The sequence below is a fragment of the Sparus aurata genome, chromosome 11 (assembly GCF_900880675.1).
Source record: "Sparus aurata chromosome 11, fSpaAur1.1, whole genome shotgun sequence".
NCBI lineage: Eukaryota > Metazoa > Chordata > Actinopteri > Spariformes > Sparidae > Sparus > Sparus aurata.
In genome coordinates, this window is record NC_044197.1 from 23,483,199 (window position 1) to 23,508,611 (window position 25,413).

Consider the following 25,413-nt stretch of genomic DNA (forward strand, 5'->3'; position numbering starts at 1 on the left):
GGGTAGCTGCACACAGACAGACTAATTGGGAAAAGGGGGAGAAAGGGGGGGCAAGAGGGGGGACGAGGGGTGTTGGTAAGGGTGAGGAAAAGGTGGGGTATGCAGGAAGGGGGGAATCCAAGATGACGACAGGGGGTTTAGGAGGGAGGTGAAAGAGGACGGAGAGTGGGGGATGGAGAGAACGAGAGAGAAGGGAAGGAAGAGAGGAGGTGATGAAGAGGCCACGGGAGCGTGCGGGAGGAAGAGGTGAAGGAAGGGTGAGTGGAGACACTGTGGTTTCCAGCGCTGATGTGTTAGTAGCCCTGCTGACTGTGTCATTATACTGTTGAAAGCGCTGGCTGGATAAGCAGGGTCCCTGCCTGCTGCTACCCACTGTTGCCTTTAAACTCTATTATACTGCATGTTTGAAATATATAGAAGAGATAGCTTTGCAAAAGCCAGTTTTCGTACAGTTATTAGACATATCCACAGAAGAACTGGTCTCTCTCAACTTTTACCTCAAAGTCTTAAAGTATACTTCTGATTCCAGCATTGCAGCCACTAGCTGGGGAATACTCTGCATAGTCTGAACAAAAATATAAAAATTGATGTATATTTAGATTATTGAAATAATTATAAAGTTAACCACCCAGTGCACATCGACAGAATTCCAACATGTAGTTTCCAGTATTTTGGATCATGATAACGATCCTATACAGTTAAGAGTGCGACGTTCAGCATTCCTAAAACGTATGTTATGTGGAGTGTAACTTGCCTCAATTACAAGTTAAAAAAAATATCTTAAGCGCACAATATCTAATTTCTGCCACAATGGGTCTTAAAATAAACTAAAATATTACAACAACAAAATAAAAACAATGAAAACAAAAGATGTAATTTGATGACGTCGTAACGTGGCTTGAACTCATGGGAGTTGTCTTCATTGTTACACAACCACAGTCACAGACTCAGGCAGAAATGTTCACAGAAGAGGTTAAGGAAGTTTGATTCACGTTATGTTGAGACAAAGTCGCAGACTTCCTTCCACACTGTATCATTGTGATGTTTCCCTGGAAGTTATTGAGAAAGGTGACCAAATGAAACACACCATTACCTCAATTACATTACTGATTTCTCTGGGCAGGAAGATTGTTGGAAATGTAGGGAATAATGTAGGTACACAAGCAAAGAAAATATATAACTGTCAATCAATTTTTAGACATTTTAAAGCAGAAATTCTCCATATCTTTAACTCAAGGTCATCTCGTGGTCTTCCTCAGTGGATGGTGTTTGCTCAGTTTAGGGACTCAGAAGCATCCTGGCTTTTGTGGACACAGAATTTAGCTTAATGGTTAGGTAATTAGACGTGGTGTGATTGTGATGTCATGAATTGAGTTGCCTGATCACCAGTTCGAATCATGAACTAATGTGTAATCCTCTGACCTTTATAGTATTTTACGCAGTGACTTTAACAATGCCTTTACACAGTAACTGAATTAAAACTATTAACATGGCTGGGAAGTATGTTACCTCATTAAAGAACAGAAATTCAGAGCTGGTTTGATTCTTCAGATCTTTGATGACTTGTACACATGTGACAGGCTGCACCTGAGCTGAGCTAAGTTCACAGCTGAATCCTCGTGGCTCTTTTACTACCTCCTTTTCCAGCTTTAATTGATTTTTGTTCATTTCCATCTGGTGTAAAAACTCATCTTGCAAAAACTTAACTTGAGTTAAGTAATGCATCAGTGGAACATCTTGTCCGCATTATATTGAGTTATGTTATTTTTGTGTGGTAATGCCGTGCAGGCTTTTCAAGTCTGCAGTTACAATTGCATTACCGGGAAATAATAAATTAACTCTGACCAAAAAAATAAATAAAAGCAGGCACAATGTGCAATGTGATGGATTATGAAGTGAAAAAACACATCCCGGATTCTGAAACAGCGTGGCATGCTTTGAAAACAGCTGACAGTAATGCAAAGTACATGTGAGTTGTAGTAATGGGCTGACACATGCAAAAACACTGATACTGTCCTTTTTAAAAGTCTGCTTCTAATATGGGTATACCAGTGGTACATTTACAAATTTGCCTGCCACCAGCCTCCATTCCTCCTAAAACTACACCCTGCATGGAGGGCTCTGGGGGCCAGGCTGCACTGAACTGGGTTGAGTTACACCGGGTAGCAAGCTAGATTGATCTGGCTGCAGTAGCCAGGGGAATATAAAGCAGGGCAGGGGCTTAAAGTCTGAGTCCCCCCAGGGAGGAGTCCTCGCTGCATGGGGAGAGGGGCATGAACTGTGCTGCCTCTCCCTCCCTCCCTCCCTCCCCTTCTTCCTCCCTCCTTCTGCTCCGTCCATCGAATACCTTTTCCATCTCTCCTTCCTCATGACATTCACTCGTCTGTCTGCCTGCCTGTCTGTCTGCCTTTCTGTCTTTCTCTCCTCTTTTTTTCCTCATAGTTTCAGCTTTTTTGCTCTTTTACTCCATCCTCCTTCATTCCCTCCCTGCATCCATTTGCAAGCATATGGGAAAATGAATATTGCTCATGAAGTTCTCACCCAAAATGAAACACCATGGCCGATACTGAGTTTAGCATTTAATCAGTTTATAAAAGACACTTAAAAAAAAAAACCTGGTTAACAACATTATGTCCACTTGCTGTGATGTTAAAAGCTGTTTTCCCCCCGTTTTACTCCTGGTGAGTGGCCAAGTGGGAGGTGCATATATATGTGTGCTAGAAACAGTCGAGCCTATCCCACAGAGTATGATCTCTCATGTGTCAAATCCCCCCCCCCCCCCCAAGTACCTGCTGTATGCCTCAACTATATATAACCTAACCCACCACAATTACTTCTAAAAGAATCAGGCTAGAGCAGGAATAAAAGTGAAGTTTAGGCCTATTTTTTAAGAGTAGAAAAGCGAGATTGTCGCCCTGTGCTGCAAAGTTTGTTGCTCTCCCCTGCTGTACGGTGCTATTCTGCAGGGGTACGGTGCAAAGCTGCACAGTGCTGCTGTGTGTTGTAGTGTTGTGGTGCAGTGATAGCAGGATCGTCCGCTGGGGGAACCCAGAGTATTCTGTCTCACTGAGTGATACCCCTGTCTCCACTCACGATAAACAGCACGCACACACACACACACACACACACACACACACACACACACACACACACACACACACACATATACCACTGTCTGCCAAGCTCAGCCTAGCAGCAGATTCCTCCCCACTCCTCCACCCCCTCTCGCAAAGCTGCAAATATATTAGCTGCCTCTTTTTCTTTTGTCTTGGGAAAATGGCAAGCAGGGGGAGTGTGTGTATGTTTGTGTGCATGTGTGCATGTGTGTGTGGTGGTAGTGGTGGGGGGCTTACTGTACTAAGAAACTGTGGAAGAACACTCCCCCTTTGTGCCATTCCTGTTTAGATATCCCCATGGTATAGGGCCCAGTCATGGAGGGAGGGAAGTGGAAAGAGAGCTACAGATCCGAGGACGAGTTATCAGAAATACAGGTATGATGTAGGAAACTGGAAACAGACTGACAGATGAGGAAAAGAAAGATTATGAGCTGCAGATCTCATACAAGCTGTCTGTTTGGTTAAAGCTGCTGGAACAGGGAACACTGTTGAGCTCAGTATGAAAGGTTGATTCATCCAAATTACCAAAACACATATTTTCTCCTCTTCCCCTGGTGGTATGTAGCCATGCACATAGTTTGGTGTTATTTGCATTAGTATTGATATATATATTTTTTATGTTTTATAGATATTGGTTTTTCGAGATTTTCACATCTCTTTGCATATAGAGGTACGTTCAGAAGTCTGTAGATTATCCGGAGTAATGAAAGCGCTAATTCCAAAAAGACATGCTGTGAATAAAATGCAATTTTTCAGTCCTGTGAGCACTATTAATTATATTCTGTTAGACTCCTTTGTATTAGGCTTGTGGCAGAAATCTCAGAGAGGGGTATCTCAAAACCCCGACGAAAAGTTTCATCACAAGTTTATGCTGGTAACTTCAGTGCAAACAACGGTGTTTTGGTGTGTTTTTCCTCTTCAGCAGTTTCCCTACAAAGTTTATATAATATTTATTTTTATTTATTAAAGCTCAACCACTGTGTCATTTAGCCAGTTAATATTCTGTGTATGACAGAAAATTAATCTGCAACTATTTTAAAATAAATTTGATTGGGAATTGGTAAATGCTTTCCATATATACTTAAAAAAAAATGTTTTCCAAATCTGAGAACTCACTTACTGTTGGTTTATTTAAGAGAGAGGAGAGTGCAAATGAATAAAACACAGGGTAATACATGAGTGAAATGTGAAAATGCCAGAATTTGCCAAAGGGCTGTTTTTCATCTGTAGTCCCTGGCCAAGGTGTTGAAAAGGGCTCCTAAAATACAACAGGGCACAAGACAAAATAGTACAGGGCAAGCCGTTTAAAGATTGGACAAGGACAAACAGTTGTCTTGAGGAAGTGTAATGGATATTTTTTCACTATTATTTGACACTTTGTAATGACAAGAACAAATCGACAGATTATTTGATAAATTGCAGCCCTATTGGGATGTACCTGTTGTGCGGATTGTGGTAACCTATAATTAACACACCTGTTTAGATTGATTGTGAACTTTCCAGAATACATGCTGAGGAAGGGCGTCCTGACCGAAACGTACATGTGACAAAATTAAAGTTTAATAGTTGTTCTGTCTGTTTACTACATTAGGTATTCAGCTCCCTCCATTCAAGTTATTAGGTTATTACGTAAGTTGAGTGATTTTTTTATATTGCTATGGTGAATGTAGATCTTGTCTGATTTCAGAAACAGAAACTATATATAATGGCAACTATAAAGATGGTAGATTGAAAATTGAAAATTTCTGACTGTATGTTGTCAGTATACCTTAGCTAAACAGACTATGTATATATGTTTCTTAGGAGCTGTAGATATATAAATAGAGAGAGAGAGAGAGAGAGAGAGAGAGAGAGAGTGAGAGAACATGTCTGCTGTTCTATGTCACATTATACACACAGACAGACACATCACTTCCCACTGGTCCTGCATGAGATTAGAGTCTCTACAGCCTCGAGACTGTCACTCAAACACAGACAACTGATGTGGGCGGGGCTGTGACAACTCTCAAATCTGGCAAGTCAAATGTTTTTATTTGCACAGAAAGCGAGTGCCTGCGTGTGTGCGTGTGTGTGTGTGTGTGTGTGTGTGTGTGTGTGTGTGTGTGTGTGTGTGTGTGTGTGTGTGTGTGTGTGTGTGTGTGTGTGTGTGTGTGTGTGTGTGTGTGTGTTCGCGCATGTGTGCGTGTCTGTTTGGGTTTGTATGCCATATGCAGTGCGCCAGGGAGGGCTCTCTGGAACATATTGGTGTGCGTACATAGTGGTTAATAATAGTAGCAAACGCATACAGCAATGGCAGCTCTGATGTGTGTGACAGTTTTACCGCCGCACACGCCAAGACACAGTCACACACACGTGCACGCACAGGCACGCACACATTCGCGCGCACACACACACACACTCCCACAGCAGAGACGAAGACCTCCTCTGCCACTGAGCCCTCCGTCTTTGTCGAGTTCTCTATTTTATCACAGATCCTGATAAGTAAAAACAACCACTTCCCACCCACCCCACCTCGCCTGCCTGCCCCTCCCATATGCTCATATGTGGGCACACACACACACAAAAACATATAGCCGAGTCAAACTCAGTCACCCACCCCCACACACACACACACACACAAACACATACAAATGTACATGCTTAACCACCCTCTCACATTGAATGCACAAAGTCCTTGAAGCAGCCAGGCGCTCACATACATCATATACTCAAATGCACAAAAACACATGACACACACACATATCCTCATCCCCCCCTTCTGTCATAGTTCATTGTTGTTGCTTGCTTGTCTGTGCCGATGGTTGTGTTGTGCTGGGGTGGCAGCTTTAAGTTTTGATAAGGAGGGGCAGGAAGGGGAGGGGGAATCAGTGACTGCTCCCCGCGGCGAGGTCTTAGCAGCAGCAGAAGACACCCAACCTGTCGTCCGGATCAGTCTCTGGGGGAGGTAGACTGAGACACAGTAGAGCGGCAGCGTCACTCTCAGCTCGGACATCTCCAGTCAGAAAGAAGAGACAGACCCTGGGCTTGGTGGCTGAGCTTGGCAGGCAAACCAAGAGAAAGAGATAGAGAGAGGCCAGAGCAGAGCAGACAGCCACCCAGTGCCCAGGATTAGTCTGTGAGGTTGGCCAGAACTGAGAGAGAGGTAGCTGAAAGACAGACGGCAAAAAAAGGACCTGATGCCTGGCGCCGACTCTGGCGCAGGTTAGCAGCCAGAGAGACGGGGAGACAGAGCGACAGACAGACAGACAGACAGAGCAGAGACCCAGGACTCTATGGCTGTGTGGCTGGTCTGGAGTTGCTCACCCATATGGTGCTCCGCTCTGTTCCTGCTCCCTGTCTAAATCCATATGCTGCTGGTGGAAAGGTGCCCCCCCTCTCCTCCCCTCCCACCTCGCTTCAAGATCATGCAGACCCCCCCCCCCTAACCCACAAGGGAGGTGTTGGGAGGTAAAGCCCTGAAGGCTTGTACCCCCCTCCTACCTCTTAACCCCTCAGAGCTGCTTAGCCCATTGTCACTACAATCTGCCACCATAGCCTTGGTGTTGTGTGTCCCCTCTCTCTCCCTTCTCTCTCTCTTTCTTTCTCTTCCTTCCTTCATCTTTTCATCTCCCTTTGGCAACAGATAATCGATGAACTTATTAACTGCTAATTATTCAAGCTGTGGATCGAGGATCCCTCCCCATCTTTGGAAAAAAAAGGGAACCTTTCCACTCTGCTTTGCCAAATGAAGTGGTTTATATTGCCCATTCATTTGGATTAAGTGCATTTAGGCTGCAGTGTTTGGGATGTGAAGACTTTGTCAGATTGCTATCAGCAGCGTTTAACATTAATCCTCATTTTGTTCAGCCGGTTGATAGCACCCACTTAGTGGAAGCCCAGGAGATTTTTATATTGCAATACACGCTTCTTATTTGTTTTCCCTTTGATGTGCAATTCTCTAAAAAGGTGTGTGTTTGTGTGTCTCTCTGTTCTGGTTTCTCAGGAGGTCCTTCAGACGATACCAAAGTTCTGCTTTCCCTTTGACGTGGAAAGGTACGATTCCTCGTTGCTTCCCTGTTTAGCTCACTTTCACCTCTGCACAGAACGCACACGCACACACACCCACAACCACACACACGCGCACACACAGGTACACCTAGCTCTCCTCCCACCTACAGAGACACATATGAAAAAGGAAATGAGATGATGTGTATTTTGTGCATCACACAGTTGTTATGTTTAAATTACCATCATTCCTGGGTACAGTCATGTGATGTTTTACTAACTGTCAGTGTTGGTATGAGTGTATTTGTGGGTGTGACTGCACATAACGTCTCTGGTCTTAAACCATCTAAAGGAAATCGGATATTTTCCTGCATTCAGTGTGTTCTAACTGGACCTGTAAAGCACACGGCTGTTAGCAGTATATCCACAAAAAATGTAAATGCTGCGGTGGTGAGGCCACACTATGATTATGATGATAATGATAACAACAACTTCCATTAAAGATGATGCTGATGAGGTCATCGGTGACGTGCCCACTTGATGGATCATGCACAGTAGCATGTTTATGTGTGCATGTGTGTGTGAAAGAGTCCTTAGCCTAAGCCAAGTGTGTCCTCCTCTACATAATGTAGGTCCGATCAGGCCGGCAGCTCTCTGAAAAGTATCGGCCCTCTTATTTTCAGCATGGAAAATGACATGTTAAAATTCCTATTGTAAAGACAGAGAGAAGGGGGGGGGGGTGGGGGGGGGGGTGGAGGATATACAGTCTTTTACTGAAGCTGAGCTGCTGCCATCTAGTGGTGTAGGGAGGAACATAGCTTCTCTAAAATGTACCTTGGGGTTAGAAAAGATTTTACAGTTTTTCAAGCAGCCACAGTGGAAATATGTGACATCTGATTTGGATCTTGACTGGGGATTTAGCTCATGGTGAGATTTATATCTGTTTCTGATCCAGCCAGACCAAATTGTGTTCTATATTGTTGTATCCTGAATTTGAAAGATTTCAAAGGTTTACTGCACCAGATTGCATTCAATTGATTGTTGAGTCATTACGTTGTTTTGGCCATTTATGTGTGTATGTGTCCCTTGTGTCCGGCCCCAGGGTTTCCCACAATCAGGTGGGGCAGAATTTCACCTTTGTGCTGACGGACATTGACAGCAAACAGAGGTTTGGTTTCTGTCGACTCACTCAAGGCTGCCGGGTCTGCATATGTCTGCTCAGGTAATACACACACACACACAGCTCACATAATCTTGTTATGCTTCAGTGTTAATTTTATCCTCCAAACTATATATATTGTCTTTTGTATTCTTCATTTATTATCTTGTCCTAATGAACTGAATTTCACCGCCGTCTTTAGCATTTTGTATTTTTCAGGTCGTTATTTTTAGAAGATTAAACATATTTCACAAATGTAGAATTTAAGTTCAAATGAGAGACAACTGCATGTGCTCAAAGTTATGCCACACTTCCAAAATCCAAACATATAAAAGTCAGCCTTTCACATTTCACTTTCTGAATCAGAATCAAGAGAATGTGTGGGCAAAAGACTTGTTCAGACACCAGTGTCTTTATTTACTCGTTCAAATAAGCAAGACTTGGTCTGTTCTGCCATTTTTCAAATTATCTATGGATCAGTCTCAGAACCGTTTTTTTTTTTTTCTTTTTTCATATCCGCGTCTATATTTCAAGTGTGATGAAAAAAATTAATTTACCAGATCTTAGAAGTGAACACAGACTTTTGAGACAGCATTTCCATTCATTCTCACACTTCACACTGAGCTGCACTATGCCAGAATAACAAATTTATATTCTCATCTGCCCACACAAATATGTTAGTGATGTGCCTATAATTATCCAAAAGTTTAGCAGTTTTTGATATTTCATAGGTGGATTTATCCAATCACCGCAAACATAAATGAGGACACCAAACCCAGGAAAATTGCATTTTCTTCGCATAATTACTCTCCAACAAAGGCTATTATCATTTAATTCCCATGTAATTGCATGTTGACATAATGTTTTTACTGATGTAATTACCTTACCATTACACAGAAGGAGCACTCCAGTGCTAATCTCAGTGGACAGGCTTGTGCTCTTTAGAATAAACTGAGGAAAATGTACAAAATAAATCAATTTTTAATTAATGTATTAAGCAGTTTAACAAACAACACACTGAAAAAAGGAGCACAAAGCCTTTTCTTCTTTTCTGTTGGTGTAAAGCAGCACTGTTGTAAGTGGTGAACTCGTTTCCTCTGTGTGTGTGTGTGTGCTGGGTGTGTGCTGGGTGTGTGTGGCTGTTGATGGACAGTCGTGGGTTTGTCGCTGCCCTGATGAGCTGCTGTGAAGAACAGCGCCCCTCCTCCCCACACCACCCACCCTTCCCGGCCAGCTTCCATGGCCTTTGTTTTTCCTTTCTGTCTTTCTCATCCTCTCTATCTTTCTATACCTCTCTCTCTCTCTCTCCATCTCCCTCTCTCCCTCTCCCTTCCCCTCTCTCTCTCTCTCTCTCTCTTTTCTCCTCGTTATTCGGCTACTGCCACAGTGCGACAGCAACGACGCTTGGCCCATAATTATGCATGAAGCTTCACTGCCAATTAGCAGAGGTTCCCCTGTCCCTCTCGCTGAGTTAGACATGCTAATTCATTTGACATATGATGTATAAAATTCATTATGCATTCTGAGTAGTTTGCATGGCTTGCTTCATTTATAATAAAATAACGTATAGAAAGTTTTTGTTTTTTTCGTTAATTTGAAAATGTTTGTGTGCTCCCTGGTTATGTTTTATTTCTTTTATGTCCTTATCTTTTTCCCTTTTTTTTAATCTTAAGTAGCCCCACTGTGAGAAGATAAGCGAAAAATATTCTGAAGCATAAAAAGAACAGCATTTTAGATATATTCTAGAAGAAAAGTGATGCATTTGTAAATGACGTGCCTGCGCTCAATGTCCCTGGTCACACATTTATTTTCTATTTATTATTTTCTAAACTGTTTTTAATTCTGCCAAATTACTGATGCAAGGCAGTATTAAGGAAATGAAATCAGATTGCTTGTGTTAAAAAAATGTCAATTAAAGAAAAACGGAAAAAGTACAGATAATGTAAGTTGTTTATCCTAAAGAATTATCAGTAAAAATGTGTCTGGTTAAAATCTGAAGCCGGGAGGCCCAGGCCCACAAGTTAATTTTTATTTAATCCATGATGTCCAATGGATGTAAAATAAAATTAATTAAAACAGTTTGCTTGTCTGTGATTGTTGAAGTGCTGGGACCGTAAAATTGTCACCTCTGCTTACAGGAGGAAGTGCGTTAATGAGCAGGACAGTTTTATGTGGACAGACCTTTGTAGTCTCATTGCTGAAGCCGTGGCCGAAAGGGCCATGTGCCCTACAGGCAAAACCTCAAGAGAACAAAAAGAAACAACACACACAGAAAACAATGATCACTGGTTCTATTTCACAATCTTATTACCCGTCTTTTCTCATTGTTCGTCTCTCACATTCAAAGGATTTTCTGTGAGTAACTCACAGATGAAAAAATTTGATTTCCTCAGCTTTATTTATTGGCTGAGGCTTTAGGACACGTTTTAGGGACTGGCTTGCTCCAGTTAGTGGTCATTTAGTGGGTCGCCGGAGGACACTTCCTTCCCTGTACTTAACCCCTTAACCCGAGAAAGTAAAGGTGTAATGAAATCTTCCACTGAGCCGTCTACAAAGTGTAAGATGACTTACGATTACAGGTGCCTGTGCATTAAAGGAGATTTAAGATTCATCTGAGGAACAGGAATAAGTGTCGTGCTTTGCACCCAACAGGTAGTTTATGGCAGCAGAAAAGGCTGATACAAATGCTCCAGTGTTAAGAGTGAATAAAACACCTTTAACTACTGAGTATTTGGAGAGTTTATAAATGGTAATTTCACTCCAATTTATTCTCATATTTCAGCCTCATTTGTTTTCCTGCTCACTTCCTCACCATAAAAGCATTATTGGAGGTTTCACTTGCATCACCCCGTCTTCTGTTAAATATTTCCGTTCTGTTAGGTGGTCTGAGCCGGAGATGGAGAGCACGACGGGCTGTGAGTGGGCCGCAGATTAGCTGGTTCATTCTTTGAGTACATGGCACTTTGAGGAGACATGTGTTTAAAATGGCAGGAGAGATTGCGGGGCCCCCACGCACTGAGCACTCTGGTGATGGATGCCTCTCTCTCTATCGGAGGATTTGCGAAGCACAAACAGATCTGAGCAATGAACTGTGAGGAGTAGGAGTATCTCTCTAAGCTTTCCAAACTTTAACTTTGCATCAACAGAGAGCACAGAGCGGGGGGTTGAAGGGGAGGGGGGGGAGGGGGTTGTAAGTAGAGGAAAACAATACATCTTTAACTTATATTCATTCTATTCCATTTGCATAAAAAGGGACCATTACCTATTGTAGGAAGATGGGAGAAGAATATTGATAATTTGTGGTCGACTGCCTTCACCTCCTGCGATCATGCATTTTCCTCTAAAACAAAGGATTTACAGCACCTTGGTGTAGGAGTGTAATGACTGTGAGATCTGTGAGGCTTGACGGCTGCTCTGACAGTGAGAGTCCTATTTACATCCCCTTCAACTGTGAAAAATGAAGGATTAATGTCCAGAAGCCTGGCTTCTTAAACAGAAGGCAGATAATACAAAGGCTTTGTTCCCCCCCCCCCCCCCCCCCCCTTAATCATTATATCAGACTGAACTTTCCCTGCAGTGGTTAAATGTAAACTGACCCCGTATGCAGATATTTGGGTTACGTGTTGTTTGACGTGGCAGAAATAGGTCTTAAGGTTGATATCCGGTCAGCATGTGAATTAACATACGCGTGTTTGATTTAGTTTCTCCTGCGAGTGTGACCTGATTGCTGTAAATCGTCGCGCAGACGTCAAAATATTGGCATGCTAAGAGGCTGATTGTTTCAGACTAATGGTCACTCAACCTCTCTGATTGGTGCGCTTGGCTGCACTCCTCCGGGAACCCAGCCTGTCATTGGCCCCTTGCGGATTTAGCGATATGAAAATTTGCATTAGGTCCACTTTATTGTTTTCTTGTTGTCTGTTAATTCCAGTCTACAGAGCAGCCAGTGACCCATGCCCTGGAAACTCCAGAGTCTCCAGCCAACTGCCTGAGCACGACTTCACTGGCTTCTAAACTCTCACACAATCAAAGCTTCACTTACTTATTCATTCATTCATTATTGTATAACTGCACACTTAGCCTCTTTACCAGAATATTAATTTGAGTCAAATTATTGTTTTAATGACTCCTTATAACACTGTCACTTGTACACTTGCTGATTATTGGTGAGCAAATAAGAACCCACTACTGATTGATTGGCTCACTTAGCCACTAATTTATTTTTCAACCCCTGCATCCAGGCGAGTTAATGAAGCATTAATGGGTGTTTCTGTTTATTTCATCGCGATGCTAAGAAGTCCTTATCTGGACGCATTATTCATGCGCCGTTCAGAATTGCATGTTTAAACCCCAAACTAAATAAAAATTCAATACCTTGATAGGACACCATGTTTTTTATTATTTGATTGCATAACATTAAACACGCTGAGTCCTCGCAGCTTTTATGCCAAAAGAAAAATGTTGGCCATCTTCCACCTCGAAAGCCAAGTCGACTTGGCCAAGAAAATGTCAACTTTGTAAAGAAAGCCATGCTGCAGATGCTTTTAGCTTATGGTGGGTGTACTTAGTGATTAGCTTTAACACAAACACTGCAGTATAAATTATTTTGAGTGTGTGTGCCTGGTAATGAATTTATTTATTTTACATTAATTGCATAAGGCAATGATTTTTTTTTTTTTTTTTTTACTTGTGTGAAGGGCATAAAAAGAGGCACAGAGAAGGGGGGGGGGGGCAGGAGGCATCTTGTACTGCATTTTTGTTTAGCCTGTGCATCTGTGAGCAGCATGCTTGTAAACCTTAGCATCCCTCTGCATCACATGAAAGCTATGATGGTTTTTTGGTTAAAGACAATCCATTGTTTTTTTTTTTTATTCATCCTTCCTTTTCTAGTGGCTTAAAGAACAGAAATGTCAGGAATGCGTAGCATGTGGAGGGCCCTGGGCACCAAGAATGTCATAATAAGGACTAGATCGCATTAACTGTTTTATTTTCTTTAATTCAGCAGTGACTCTGCTTTGGAGCAGCTGCAGCTCGAAACACAATCCATTATCAATGTCCTGCATGCACTTGATCTTGAAGCGATAGGTCACCGATATACATACACAGTAATATTGCAAGGCTGTCTAGCAGATGGTAAAATTATTTATTTGACATTTTGACGGGTAAAGATTGAGTCACAACACACACAAAAAATGTTTTCACTAGCCTGAATCTCTCTACAGTTGTTTTTTCCTTAGAAAATGATCACATTTCCCATTAATGCATGTTTCTCTCTTTCAGTTATCTGCCATGGTTCGAAATCTACTACAAGTTGCTAAATACTCTGGCAGACTACCTAACAAAACAGCAGGTAATTTTCTCTCTTCGATGCATGTTTATGATTTTAAGTATATGTATTTTAAGGTGCCATGTCAGTACATTACATGAAAAATAAGATGTGGTGGTTTCGATTTGACTGAGAAGGAAGCACACAGTTTAGTGTTTTGTGAAAACCGCACTGGTGAGATATTTTCCTCCAGTCTGTTCTTCCTCTGCATGCCGCATGTTGTCTTTTGTGTGCAAGTTTTGTTCACCGTCTTGGGCTCGACTTGGCTCCCGTTGTTAGCAGCAACAATGTTGACATTTCACAGACCAAACGCTGATCTGACACTGGAAGTTATTCCTGATGATTTACTGGAAAACAAATCGTTAAGAAAAAAATGAAACCACACACACACACACACACACACACACAAATGCTCGCACTTCACAAAAGTCTTTTCCCCTGACTATTCACTGCATTGTACTAGCAAAGGGAGGGAAATGTAAAATATGCAACAAACTGGGGAGATGTGCGGCGCATAGCACAGAGGGTGTAGGTGATGTTCCCATGTTTTGACTGAAGAGAGAAAAAGAAAGAAGGGAGGGAGGGAGGCAGAGCCGGGGAGAGACGCCGAGAGCTCTGGGACCGCTTTCAATTGCCATGTAGTCCCTGCTTCTTCCAAGACCCCTCAAAGAGCAATGATCAGGACAGGGAGCCTTGCTAAAGAAGACAATAAAACACATAAACATTCTGCATTCACAAACAGTTCTGTGATTGAAAGAAATTCAGCAGGGTAGTCTAATATAGAGAGAGAGAGACCGACGAGTGGGAGAGGACAGTTTGTGTGCGAGGAAGAGAGAGAGACAGAAAGATTGCTGGAAATCCTGGGTGACTGAAGTGTTAGTGTGCATGATTTGGTTTCTATTTACCCCGCTGTCCGTTCCAGGCGAGAGGGAGATGTTGACAGACGAGGGAAGACAGAAGAGCGATGAGGGTTTAAGGCGAGGGGTAAATGAACTGTTTCCCCAGGCCGTGTTGCTGACCATGCGTGTGAGCATTGAGCCTCTCATGACAGGAGGCTGTTCGATTGCACACACCCTAACACCCCCTCCCTCCCACCCCTCTCGTTCTCTTACTGTATATTGCCGCCCATTCCTCTCGGGTTTCTGTTTCTCTCTGGCCCGCACACACACACATGCGCGCACGCACGCATCTGCACATTTCCTCAAACAAGCAACGGCTCGTAGCAGAGTTCCCTTAGAGGGCAAATAGACAAAGAGTGGAAAAACAAACAACAGTGCCCAACCTCTGTGTTCACATTAGTTAGTTTAGTTTGAGTACAAGTTGCAAACTTTTGTCCCCATCACTTCTCCAGCGAGAGGCCCGAGAGTGTAAATAGCAGTCTTGTCCTGGAGCTCATAAATGCTGCAAGAATAATCTGGGGGCCTGTTCTGTGGTCAAGCCAGCACTCTGACGGCTTCTTAAAGCCCCTGTCTTTGGAGCAGGGACCCCCGCTTAATTACTGACAGCCCGCTCTTGGCCGTAAATCAACGCCGCTGGATAATAAGCGTCTGCAGCCCTACACTCAGCCGTCTTTTAACCTCACCATTGCTCGTTAAACATATGTCAGTCGGATGTTTTGGAGCCCTTCAGGCCTCGCTGCAGGATTGCCCTCTGGTCTGCAGCAGCGCCTGTCCCAGCACTGTTGTTAAGATTGACACATAACTCGTGACATCAACAAAACTAGTAAATAAAATTCATGCGTCCCATGTTTTTATGTCTTTTCTTTTTGTTGTTTGTTTCTCTCCCCCAGGAAGATGACTTGAATGACATGCTGAATTCTCTCTATGATCTGCCTGTGCCAAAGCCCTTCACGCCAGTCAACCTGAGTGTGGTAGGTATAGATCTCATATTCCCCCTTATCAGAGGCAAGACAGCTGAGAGTAAAGGTAGTGAGAGGGAAAGAGGGACAGGTAAGTTGCTGTAGTAGTGTGTTGCATCAGGAAAGAGACTAGAGAAAAGCAGAGGAGGTGATAACAGTCGGCTGAAGTAGTTAAAAGTAGAGTGAGAAACATTAAAGATGAAATTCGTAATAGAAAAAACAGAGGAGACAAAGACGGAGGAATAATGAGAACTAAAATGAAATTGACACTGAGGCGAGAGGAGGAGACAAAGATGGCAATGAAACAGACGGAATGAAAATAGGTTACACAGGCAGAAACTTGGAGAGATCGACAAAGTATAGAGGTTGTAATGGACAAGATAAATGGGGGGGGGGGTTTAAACACACTCGGTAGGAGCAGAGAGACACAGAGGACCCAGGACTGACACTCTGTTTGGAGACAAGAAGTGGCGCTAACAGGTTTTTGTGTGATAAGCCCGAGCTGGACATGTTTAAACTTGAAGAGTCCTCTCACAACTCGTCATGTCTCCCTCTTATCAAAAACTGAGATGGCTTAACGAGCCCGGGTCCCTCAAAGTCGGCCTGTGTTTGTGTTACCTCTGACACAGTCTCCCCCTGTGTGTTTCCAGCTCTTAAATAAAACCCTTAAACCGTTTTTGTTCGCAAAAGCCTGTCCTGTATAAGTAGAATTTAATGGTTTTCAGTGGGACTACTAAACTCATAATGTTTTGTTCACTAATATCTCTATTTTTGAGTTGCTGAGACTCCTCACCGTAATGGGATCAAAAGAGTTTCAGCCTTTGTCCTTGAGGAGCAGCGCTCCCTTTTTTGGACCAATTAAAACAAGCAACTCTGGGTCTTTTCTGCGGCATAGGTCTCAGAAGGATACGCATCTAATTACACAGTTGAATTTACAGCACAACAAGACTAATATGAGGTAATCAATATGTATCTACGAAGGTTAACAAGGTCAATTAAGATTCCTTTTTTTCTTTGTGTCAGTTTTCTATAAGCCTGAATATGTGAACAAAATCTTTTCATCTGAATCTCAGAGCTTCATCGGAGGAGAAGCCCTGGGAGAACAGAGGTGATAGCTTCATCTCTTTTCTGGAGAAGCCACTAGTTTGATATTTAATTGATTAAGCAGAATTATTCCCCCTAAAAGAGTGTTTTTTTGTTTTATCATGGCAGCCAAGAAGAAGGATCATTGTCCCCTTTCATGTGTGAACCCTGTTTTGTTCTCTCTCCCTCTCTCATTGTGCAAGAATGAGCAGTTGTGTATTGCCAGTGGGCAAGTACTGAGAGATCGGCGAAGCAAGGAGCCGGTGAGTGGAGGGGAATGAGTGAACGGCAGAAACGGGAGGCTGCTGTAAAATATGAAACCGCTGCTGCACTAATCGCATGGGAGCCACGGCTTTCCAATTTGGCCAAATAAGCTGCGCTATCTTTTTAAATATAACAAAAACAAACTATCCTGGGCCTTGGTGTATGTTTCTTCTCCTCTGGAAAACAATCAAACTTTGTAAATGATTAATGCCATTCCACACTGCTATATTCTCTCTCTGAATATCAAAAGTCCCCCCCCCCCCCCCCCTCTATGTTTAAAGCAAAGGCAATTGTGCTCAAAAAATCTCCTTGATGCCTTTCCAGTTAACCCACTTTCAATGTTTTTATATAAACATGTCTTCGAAAGAACAAGAAAAAAGCAGATAAGCAAGCAAACAGCCAATGAAAGCCTGGGTTGAGTTGAGGAGCATGGTTAGTGATTATCACAATGCCATGAATTTGTAGTCCAACGGGGAAACATTATTTAGCACACAGAGCACAGGAAAAAGAAAAACAAGAGAGATATACAGGATACTGTAGTTACTGTAAGGCTATGGGGGTTGTCCTGTGCCTCAGATGTGTTTCCTCAAGTGCCTGATATTTGATTACAATTTATTTATTTAGCAACAATAGCTGGTTTATTTCGTTTCAGTTAGTCTGTAACTAGTCCTCTTTTCATTAGAGTATGAACATGCTTCCCTTCTCATATGCAGTATTGTTTACACAGATAACTATGAAGCGAATATTTTTTAAATTCACTTATCCAGCTCCCAAAGGATTATAGACAATACAGCATTTAGCTTAAAGTAAAGAAAAAAAATCACAGCACATCAGAAATACGGTGAAAACCTTAAACCCTGTAAACTGAATACATTACTGTATTAGAATGAGAGTAACTCAGATTGTTATGATCGACTGTGTTCTTTTAATGATTTAGTCCGACTAGTGCCACTGAAAAAAAATACTTTTTTTTTTTAATTGAGCAGATAAAAAAACTAATTCATGAAAGAGCACCAAAGGTTAACACAAGTCAGGTTTGCTGTGGGGGTTTAACTTCAGTGTGTAAATCATCTAACTTTTTTTTATATCATATTTATTTTTATAAGCTTTAAATTCTATTCAGTGGATTCACGTTTTATAAAGTTGACCACTAATACTGGTGAGCTGTCCAGCCATCTTTTGTGGTTCTTTGTGTGTAATGATTTTGCAGCAATCTGAGTATTTGTAGCAGTTCTTGTCTCACGGGAAACTAACCTTGCGCTGCTTCTCAGCTAAAGTACAGCAACAAACTAACCAGCAGTGTTTCCTTGAAGAGACAAAAAATGTGGTTCAGTGCATCAGAATTCTTACTTATAATTCATAATTTCATCAGAATAGGCACATTTAAACATTAAATATTACTTCACTGTTTCCTTTTTACGCATCCTTCCATGGCATGAAAGCCACATGGTTTTGTTTCATAATTATTTTTACATTTTGCACACTTGTTAAAAATGCACTGCAACTAAATGTCCCAGTGTGAATCATAAACTAAATCTAAGTGGGTACTTGCTGTCATTGCATTGTCTTTATCAATTCAGTCTGTTCATTTTTATTTGCTGAAATACTGTCACAAATTATAATCAGTCATTTTACTGGTGGTAATAGAACACTTTTGCCGTTGATCACAATTTCCAACTGCTGAATGATTTTAACATTTAGGTACATTTAGTGACGGTGTCAGAACAGTACTGAGCAGCAGCACTTTATATGCTTGAATATATTTGTGATTAAACATTGTTGTTACAGGACAGTGTTGAATCAGTGGTTGGGGTCAACCCAACATTGTTAAAAAATGACACAGAATCAATTCAAATTGTTTGTCACAAAAAAATCTAATTGTCTCGATGCTGCTTGAAACATGAAGGTGAATTTTTTGTTCTAACATTGTTGTAGATTTGTTTATAGTCCATATTTATCCTCTCTGGCTGTGACGGGCTTTTTCTCTCCTCTCGTTTTCCTATGTCTCTATAATCAGAGACACGTTTTCATTTGTGGTGGCAATACTTTGGCTGGGGTGGCTGATTTTGAAATGATCCTTATGTTTGCATTCTCTTAAACATTTTTTTTGTCATGTAATGTATTACTGTTAAAGTTGTGTTTTATTGTATTTAGCAGGTCTTTTTAATCTTTTGATTATTTCTTCCTGTGCGGATTGTTTCATAATCAAACTTAAGGTCTTGACTGTTATGGTGTTTTGCATTGTTCAGGTGTTGGGCGTCCTTCGTTCTCCCACAGAGGCCACAAATTAAATACACAAGTATTGGAGGAAACACAGACTCTGTATTTGCCTGACATTACTTGTTAGATGATTTTCATTACAGGTAAAAAAAAAAGAAAAAAAAAAGTAGTAGTAGTCACATGACTGAACACTGTGAAGTCACAGAATACTAAATGAACTTTATTATATTATTTAAATTTCACATTAAATAACGTGAGAGAATCTGCTGTGGATTTAAGCAAAGACCTGCAACAGATGGTTGAGTGATGGCCAGGAGAAACGCAGGTGCACCAAGGATAGAGTGTGTGTGTGTGTGTGTGTGTGTGTGTGTGTGTGTGTGTGTGTGTGTGTGTGTGTGTGTGTGTGTGTGACAATACTGTGTTTCAGTTGGTGGTTTGTCTACCTGTCTCCAAACAGCACCTCTCTCAGGCCCCTTTGATCTGAACACTGAACCTGCCCTGCTCTCCCAAAGTGAGACAGGCAGCCGTGTGATCCTTTAAACAACCTGTGTGAGTGTGTCTGTGCGGATGCACACGTGCACTCACGTGCACGTATGCTTTTGTCTGTGTGTTGATGCTCCGCAGGCCTATTTAATGCTTAAATAAAGACTCAGTTTTCCACCGGAGACATCACCCCAGTCTGTCTCTTTGGGGAGCTGAGCTGCTACTGAGCTTTCTCTGTTCTGTAGGCCTGATAAAAGCATTGCCACAGTTCAGACACCAGCTCAGCAATTCATATAGACAGAGCTGAAGATAAGCCATAAATCATAGAACAAAGTGAACGGCCTTCACCCCCCCTCTTCCCCTCATTCTCTTCCCTGTGAGTGGTATGCTTCACTTGTGACCTTCTCTCTTCTTTCTCCTGAATGTTTGTGTTTTGTGCAGCACTCCTACTTCATCGCCCCGGATATCAATGGACTGCCAACTATCCCTGAGAGCGTGAGTACTCACAGAAAAAGAAAAGAAGGGAGACAGAAGGAGATAAAGAGAGATCCCTCTCCTCTCGAAACATGTCTGCCTCTAATCGCTTTTAATCAGATACACTTGTCACCTTTTGAAATTATTGCATCATCGCCTTGTTTTAGTTTTATCTCCTGTGGTGCGTGTACTTTTAATGTCAAAGTTCAGTGATCGCCATGGGTATTAGAGGATTCAAACTGCACACATGTTCTTTGTTGATTTTGTATTGAGATTGAGCTCAAGTCTAGCATCCGAGATCGTTATGGTAAGTTAAAACGGATGAAAACGGTCATCAATCTGACAAATTAAAGCAACGCTGATTTATGCATTATGTATTTTATGGTTTAAATCTGTGTTTCTTACCCATGTATTTGTGTGTAGAGATGGAAGTCCTTTTTCCAGCCAGTACTGTATGTCTTTCTTTACGGCACACTCTGGCACTCTCACAGTCTGTGACATTGACGCTTTATTGTAAGCAAGTTGTGCAAGGACAGTTTGTTATGTACCTGCATATCCTTCTGTTTCTGTCTATCTCCAGAGGAACCTGACAGAGTACTTTGTGGCTGTGGACGTCAACAACATGCTCCAGCTCTACGCCAGTATGCTGCATGAACGGCGCATCATCATTACCTCAAGCAAGCTTAGCACTGTGAGTCCATTCTCTCCGAGTCAATGTCTCGGCTGCAGTCAGTTATCAGCTCTGCCTTGTCAGGCAAGTGGGGGAAACATAGGTTAGAAAATGCTGCAACCAGTTGAAGGATGAGTTTCCTGAACATTTCGTCAAAGTTGAGGTGAAGCTTAGATGTTAAGCTTTTGTGTTTTCTGTATGTTAATGTAGAATTCATGACATGATAATATAAGCAACAGTCATAGACAGTCCTGTTTGCTATCTTTGGTTTCACATCAAATTCAGACACCAATTTGCCCTCTTAAAAAAGTTCATAGCTTAAATATTGGGACTGTTTCCTAGATTGAACATGATTCTCTTCATCAATATTCCAGCAGGATATCAAACCCTAAGTAGTACGATGAGAGTATTTATCTGACATGGCTACGCTACTTGTACATAGAGAGTTAAACTGATATCTCTGCATTCCCCCTCGCACTTCCACCCCTCTTTGCCCAGGCATCCTGCAGTCAGACAGCTACACTATTACCACACTCTGACAGGCTGTGAAATCCACACTAAAGCTGGATTATATTTGACTGTTTGTCTTATAACTGCAGCATATTAATGGCCAGAAAGCTTTAAATTATCCGTTATTGCATGTCCTAACTCTCTCATATAATTCAAAGTCCCCTCTGTCTGTCTGCATGAGGGAGGAAATCTCTCTGTGTCTTTCTCCCCCCTCTTCCTTCCCCTGTTCTTCATTCCATCCTCCCCCCCCCCTCCCGTTATCTTTGTGGCTGATGAGGCAGAGCCAAATGTTTATGACAGATGAGATGGGAGAGGGAAGTGATGTCATCCCATGTCCCTATCTGTATCTGTAGTGTAGCTGGTCCTGCCTTGGTATCTACAAGTCTGCAGAACGCTGAACAGCCGGAGGGGCCTGTGGTGGTGATGGGTGCTGGAGGGAACGGTACCCAGGCTCCCCCATAGGAGCTATAATCAGGAAGAGCTGTAAAAAATTACCAAGCCCTCTGAGAATTTCACCTGTCTCCCCCTCAGCTCCTCAGACCAGCAGCACCTCCGCTCGGGGTGTGGGCTGCACACGGTGCTGTGACACAAGAGTTACATGATGTAAATTATCAGACTCAAGGGTGAAGGTGTTTTTCTTTTTTAGCAGGAAAAGGGGGTGAAGGTGATTTCTGCCAGTGATTTACAGTTTTCTGCAGCTCGGAGACTAATCTCGGCTTGTTTTTCTTTAACAAATTTATGCCGACAGGATTTTTTAAGAGCTTCCACGTCAGACCTTTGCCTCTGTAAGCCTTTTATCCTCCGCAATCCTTCATCCACTCATCTGTCTATCCATCCGTCTTCCTCAGGGAGAGGTGTTTTGGTTTGGTAGCGATGTATGCCAGGCACTGTAGTACAAAGGTATTTTTCACATCTCCGCTGGGATTTACTCGCAGACCTGATGTTATTACTGCTCCTGTGATGCGTTATTTTTTGCCTCTGCGTCGATTGACCTCCGAGTTCAAGTGCGAATGGCTGCCATGATTCTTCGAGCCAGCTATCCGAGTGTATATACACTTAACTGCAAAGAGCCCCGCTCATTATCCAAGCCACTGTATCGTGATCAAATATCTTAAAGGATGGGAAATATATAATTAATGTCAGAGTTTGTCAAAACGTTTGTTTAAGTGAGTGTTAGCAGTCACTGCATGGACAGGTAATATTTCTATAGTCTGCTCACCACAGATAGATGATGTATGAGCCAAGGTATTGTTAGTAACATCGTTAGTACCATCCAGCTGCTTTTCACCACCTCCGCCTGTCCAGCCTCTCAGCCAAGCAAAAAGAAACAGGGAATAGAAAGTGGAAGGAGACACACACACACACATACAGTACACTACATTTATTCTGCCTGCTCTAGGTGCTGCCTCTGTTAAAGCCCCCGGTGAACCCAGTGTGTCAGTCTGCCAGTACATGGCCGGCGCGTCTCGCAAGCAGCCAACAGCAAAGGAATAAATCATGATCTTACAACAATGCGTCAGTTGACTTATTGCTGTTTCGTGACCGGAGGTGAATGGTACCACTGTTTTAAAAGGCCGTTCGGCGGTGGCGCAGGGGCGGGAGCCAGCCGAGCGTGCAGCCTTGTCATAGGGCCGTATAATAGGGCAGCATCGGCCCTTCCTCTAACTAGTCAGTTGGGAGGACCCCCACCACCAACACCACCATCGCCCCCACCACCCTCCGTGTCTTTCATCTGCCGAGGCCCCCCAGCTCTCAAGCCCAGCCTCTGCCCTGCCTATCGCCCAAACTCACACAGGCTTGCCCCAGCACCGGCTGACAGCAGCCCTCTCATCAGCCTGTCAGGCCTATGCTAACAAGGAGCTATCCATCCACCATGCCCTAGAGTGCCAGCTGTCTCTCTGTTTCCTGCCTTTTCCTCTGTTGTTCTTCTCCCCTCTTTCCCGGACTTCTCTCTGTCTCCCTACTTTTCTCTCTATCTTAGTTATTCTTCCTCGCTGACATATTATTTTCTGTCCATCTGTCTCTCACTCACCCTGGCTACACCTCTTTTTCTCTCTGACTCTGCCCCCCTGTTCCCGGGTGTCTTAATGCATCCCTCAGTTGTTGGGCATCTGCAGAACATCGGGACATCCTCCCCCCATCCTTCCCCTCCTTTCCCTCAATAGACTTATCTCAGCCCCATGCCATGTGTCTGACTTAACGTGTGTGTCATGCCGCTGTGGCCGTGTACGTGCATATGTGCACGTTGTGGGTGTTTGTGTTTCTTTCACATGCATCTGTTTGTGTGTCTTCTGCACTCACAGGTGTTAGTGCCTTATGTCTGATGTCTTTCTGCGAGAGAGTCAGTGACTGTTTGTGCATGTGTGGGAGGCCTGGCGTTAGCTGTTACCTGTGTCGTCCTTTGTGCCCTCTCTCTCTCTCCCTGTGCCACCTACTTGTTTGTGGCACACCTGCGTTGTGCCGGGCCTGACACCGGCGTTTGTCAACAGAGGGAGAAGCAGAGCGTGGGTAATTGGTGCAGGGGAGGGAAGAGGGAAAGGCTAAAAGAACGATAAACCAGCAGGAGAAAACGAGGGAGAGGTGGACAGAAGGACAGCAGGAGGAAAAATGGAATGAGAAATGAAGAATTGGGATGAAAATGAGGCTGGGAAAGGAGAAGAGAGGATTGAATTTGGAGATTGTGTAGGGACAGGGTTGGAAGGAAAGGCCTAGTGGAGGGGAAATTACTGTTTCAGGCTTGTGTGAAGAGGTCAAGAGCGACTCTGTCGATATCATTCCTCCTGTCAAATTGAATCACATTGCCTCCAGCAGCAGCTATTTGTATCCAACAGTATGTAAGCAGAGGGATTGAGTATTCTTACGTTCGTTCTGTTTAACATGTGAAAAGATGCATGTGGACCTCCACAGGAGCAGTTTCTGCATTTGCTGCCTGATTCTCTTCAACGTGTCCGGTAGCTCAGGTAAAGAGGAATAGTGTGGGTGGCAACACACTACTTACTGACAAAGTGTGCGGAGCTCAGAGTTGCAGTGCTGAGAAGATCTGAGGTCTCTGGTGGGTCCAGGTCTTTAAGAAAACATCTCTGTGGAAGGGTTGTGTTGTTGTTCAGGCATGTAGCGCAACAAGCTCATCTGAATGTGATCACGTATAAATATGGAGAGCTGTTTGATGGCTAGTGAACTGTCAGAGGAGCTTGGGTAGCTGCCCACATGAAGTTACCTCCGCCAAGGAGGTTAAGTTTTCTGTTTGTTGGTTGGTTTGTTTGTTCACAAAAACTACCAAAAGGATTTCCACTAGACTTGGATGCAGGATGGTTCTCATCTCAGAATAAACCCCATTGAATTTTGGTGCGGATCCAGATAAAGAGACAGGTCCAGTTTTTTTTTCTCTCCGTCTTTAACATTGTCTTTTGATATTTTAGTTAATTTCAAATAATAATTCATGGATCTTGATTTAAAACAGTCAGGCTTATTTAGGTGGCTGGTATCTACGAGAGAATTCAATTGGGTGCAGAATCTAGATGTGATGAGCTTAAATTATGGTTAGTCAGTTATGGATGGTTTGAAATTTAGAGTGATACAAGGCTAGTTTTATGATGAATTAGGCTTTAATAAATGAAAGCGGAGTGTTTTGCCTTGGCGGAGATATGCACTCTACTTGTTACCATTGATTTTTTGTTGACTGTGGGACTATGTGCAATAACTCAGCTTGTTGGTTAATTGCATACAGAAAGATATTAGCTGTGTCCCTATTCCATACTTCATACTGATTCTAAGCAGGCTTTAAGTATGTGGTTTGTTCACTGTGCACAATTAGTTGCGACACAATTAAGTAGATCAAACAAGTGTGTCTACGAAAACCACCACTTGATTTCTAAGTGTGCTGTTGATAGACATTATTGTCCCTCAATGCAATGCACAAAGGAAGTGGAGGCCCTGCGTACAGCTGGAAAATGTTAAAACACATTGTAGATGGTGGTAAAACATCTTTGTGAACACAGCAGAAAACAAAAAGTACTTTTAAATCTTTGAAAATTGTTTGATGCCTATTTGTGAGGTTTCATTTGTTGTGACATTCCAGCCTCAGCTTGATTGATATGAATTGCACATGCATTGTTTAATTTCCTCTTCATATGAAATGATTGGGTGTGTTTTACTAATGCCAAAAACAGTGTGCTCTTTTAAGAGGTTTTCTGTTTAGTACTTACCGTGTACTACCAGTGTGTCGTATGGAATGGGACACAGCAGTTGAGTCACCCTCAGACTACA

The 25,413-nt window shown here is 42.7% G+C and overlaps 1 protein-coding gene across 4 annotated transcripts in view; it reads left to right on the plus strand.

Moving 5' to 3' along the window:
• dennd1b (DENN/MADD domain containing 1B) overlaps positions 1-25,413 on the plus strand; it is a 111,417-nt gene that overhangs the window by 37,139 nt on the left and 48,865 nt on the right. For 2 of the 4 annotated variants that reach the window (XM_030434508.1, XM_030434507.1), the window contains exons 4-10: positions 7,099-7,148; positions 8,203-8,322; positions 13,540-13,609; positions 15,375-15,455; positions 16,730-16,789; positions 19,935-19,988; positions 20,548-20,658. In XM_030434508.1, coding sequence (XP_030290368.1) covers positions 7,099-7,148; positions 8,203-8,322; positions 13,540-13,609; positions 15,375-15,455; positions 16,730-16,789; positions 19,935-19,988; positions 20,548-20,658 — 546 coding nt within the window. Of the gene's footprint in view, positions 1-203; positions 258-7,098; positions 7,149-8,202; positions 8,323-13,539; positions 13,610-15,374; positions 15,456-16,729; positions 16,790-19,934; positions 19,989-20,547; positions 20,659-25,413 lie in introns of those variants that run through there. The other 2 variants (XM_030434510.1, XM_030434509.1) reach the window with 2 other exon arrangements.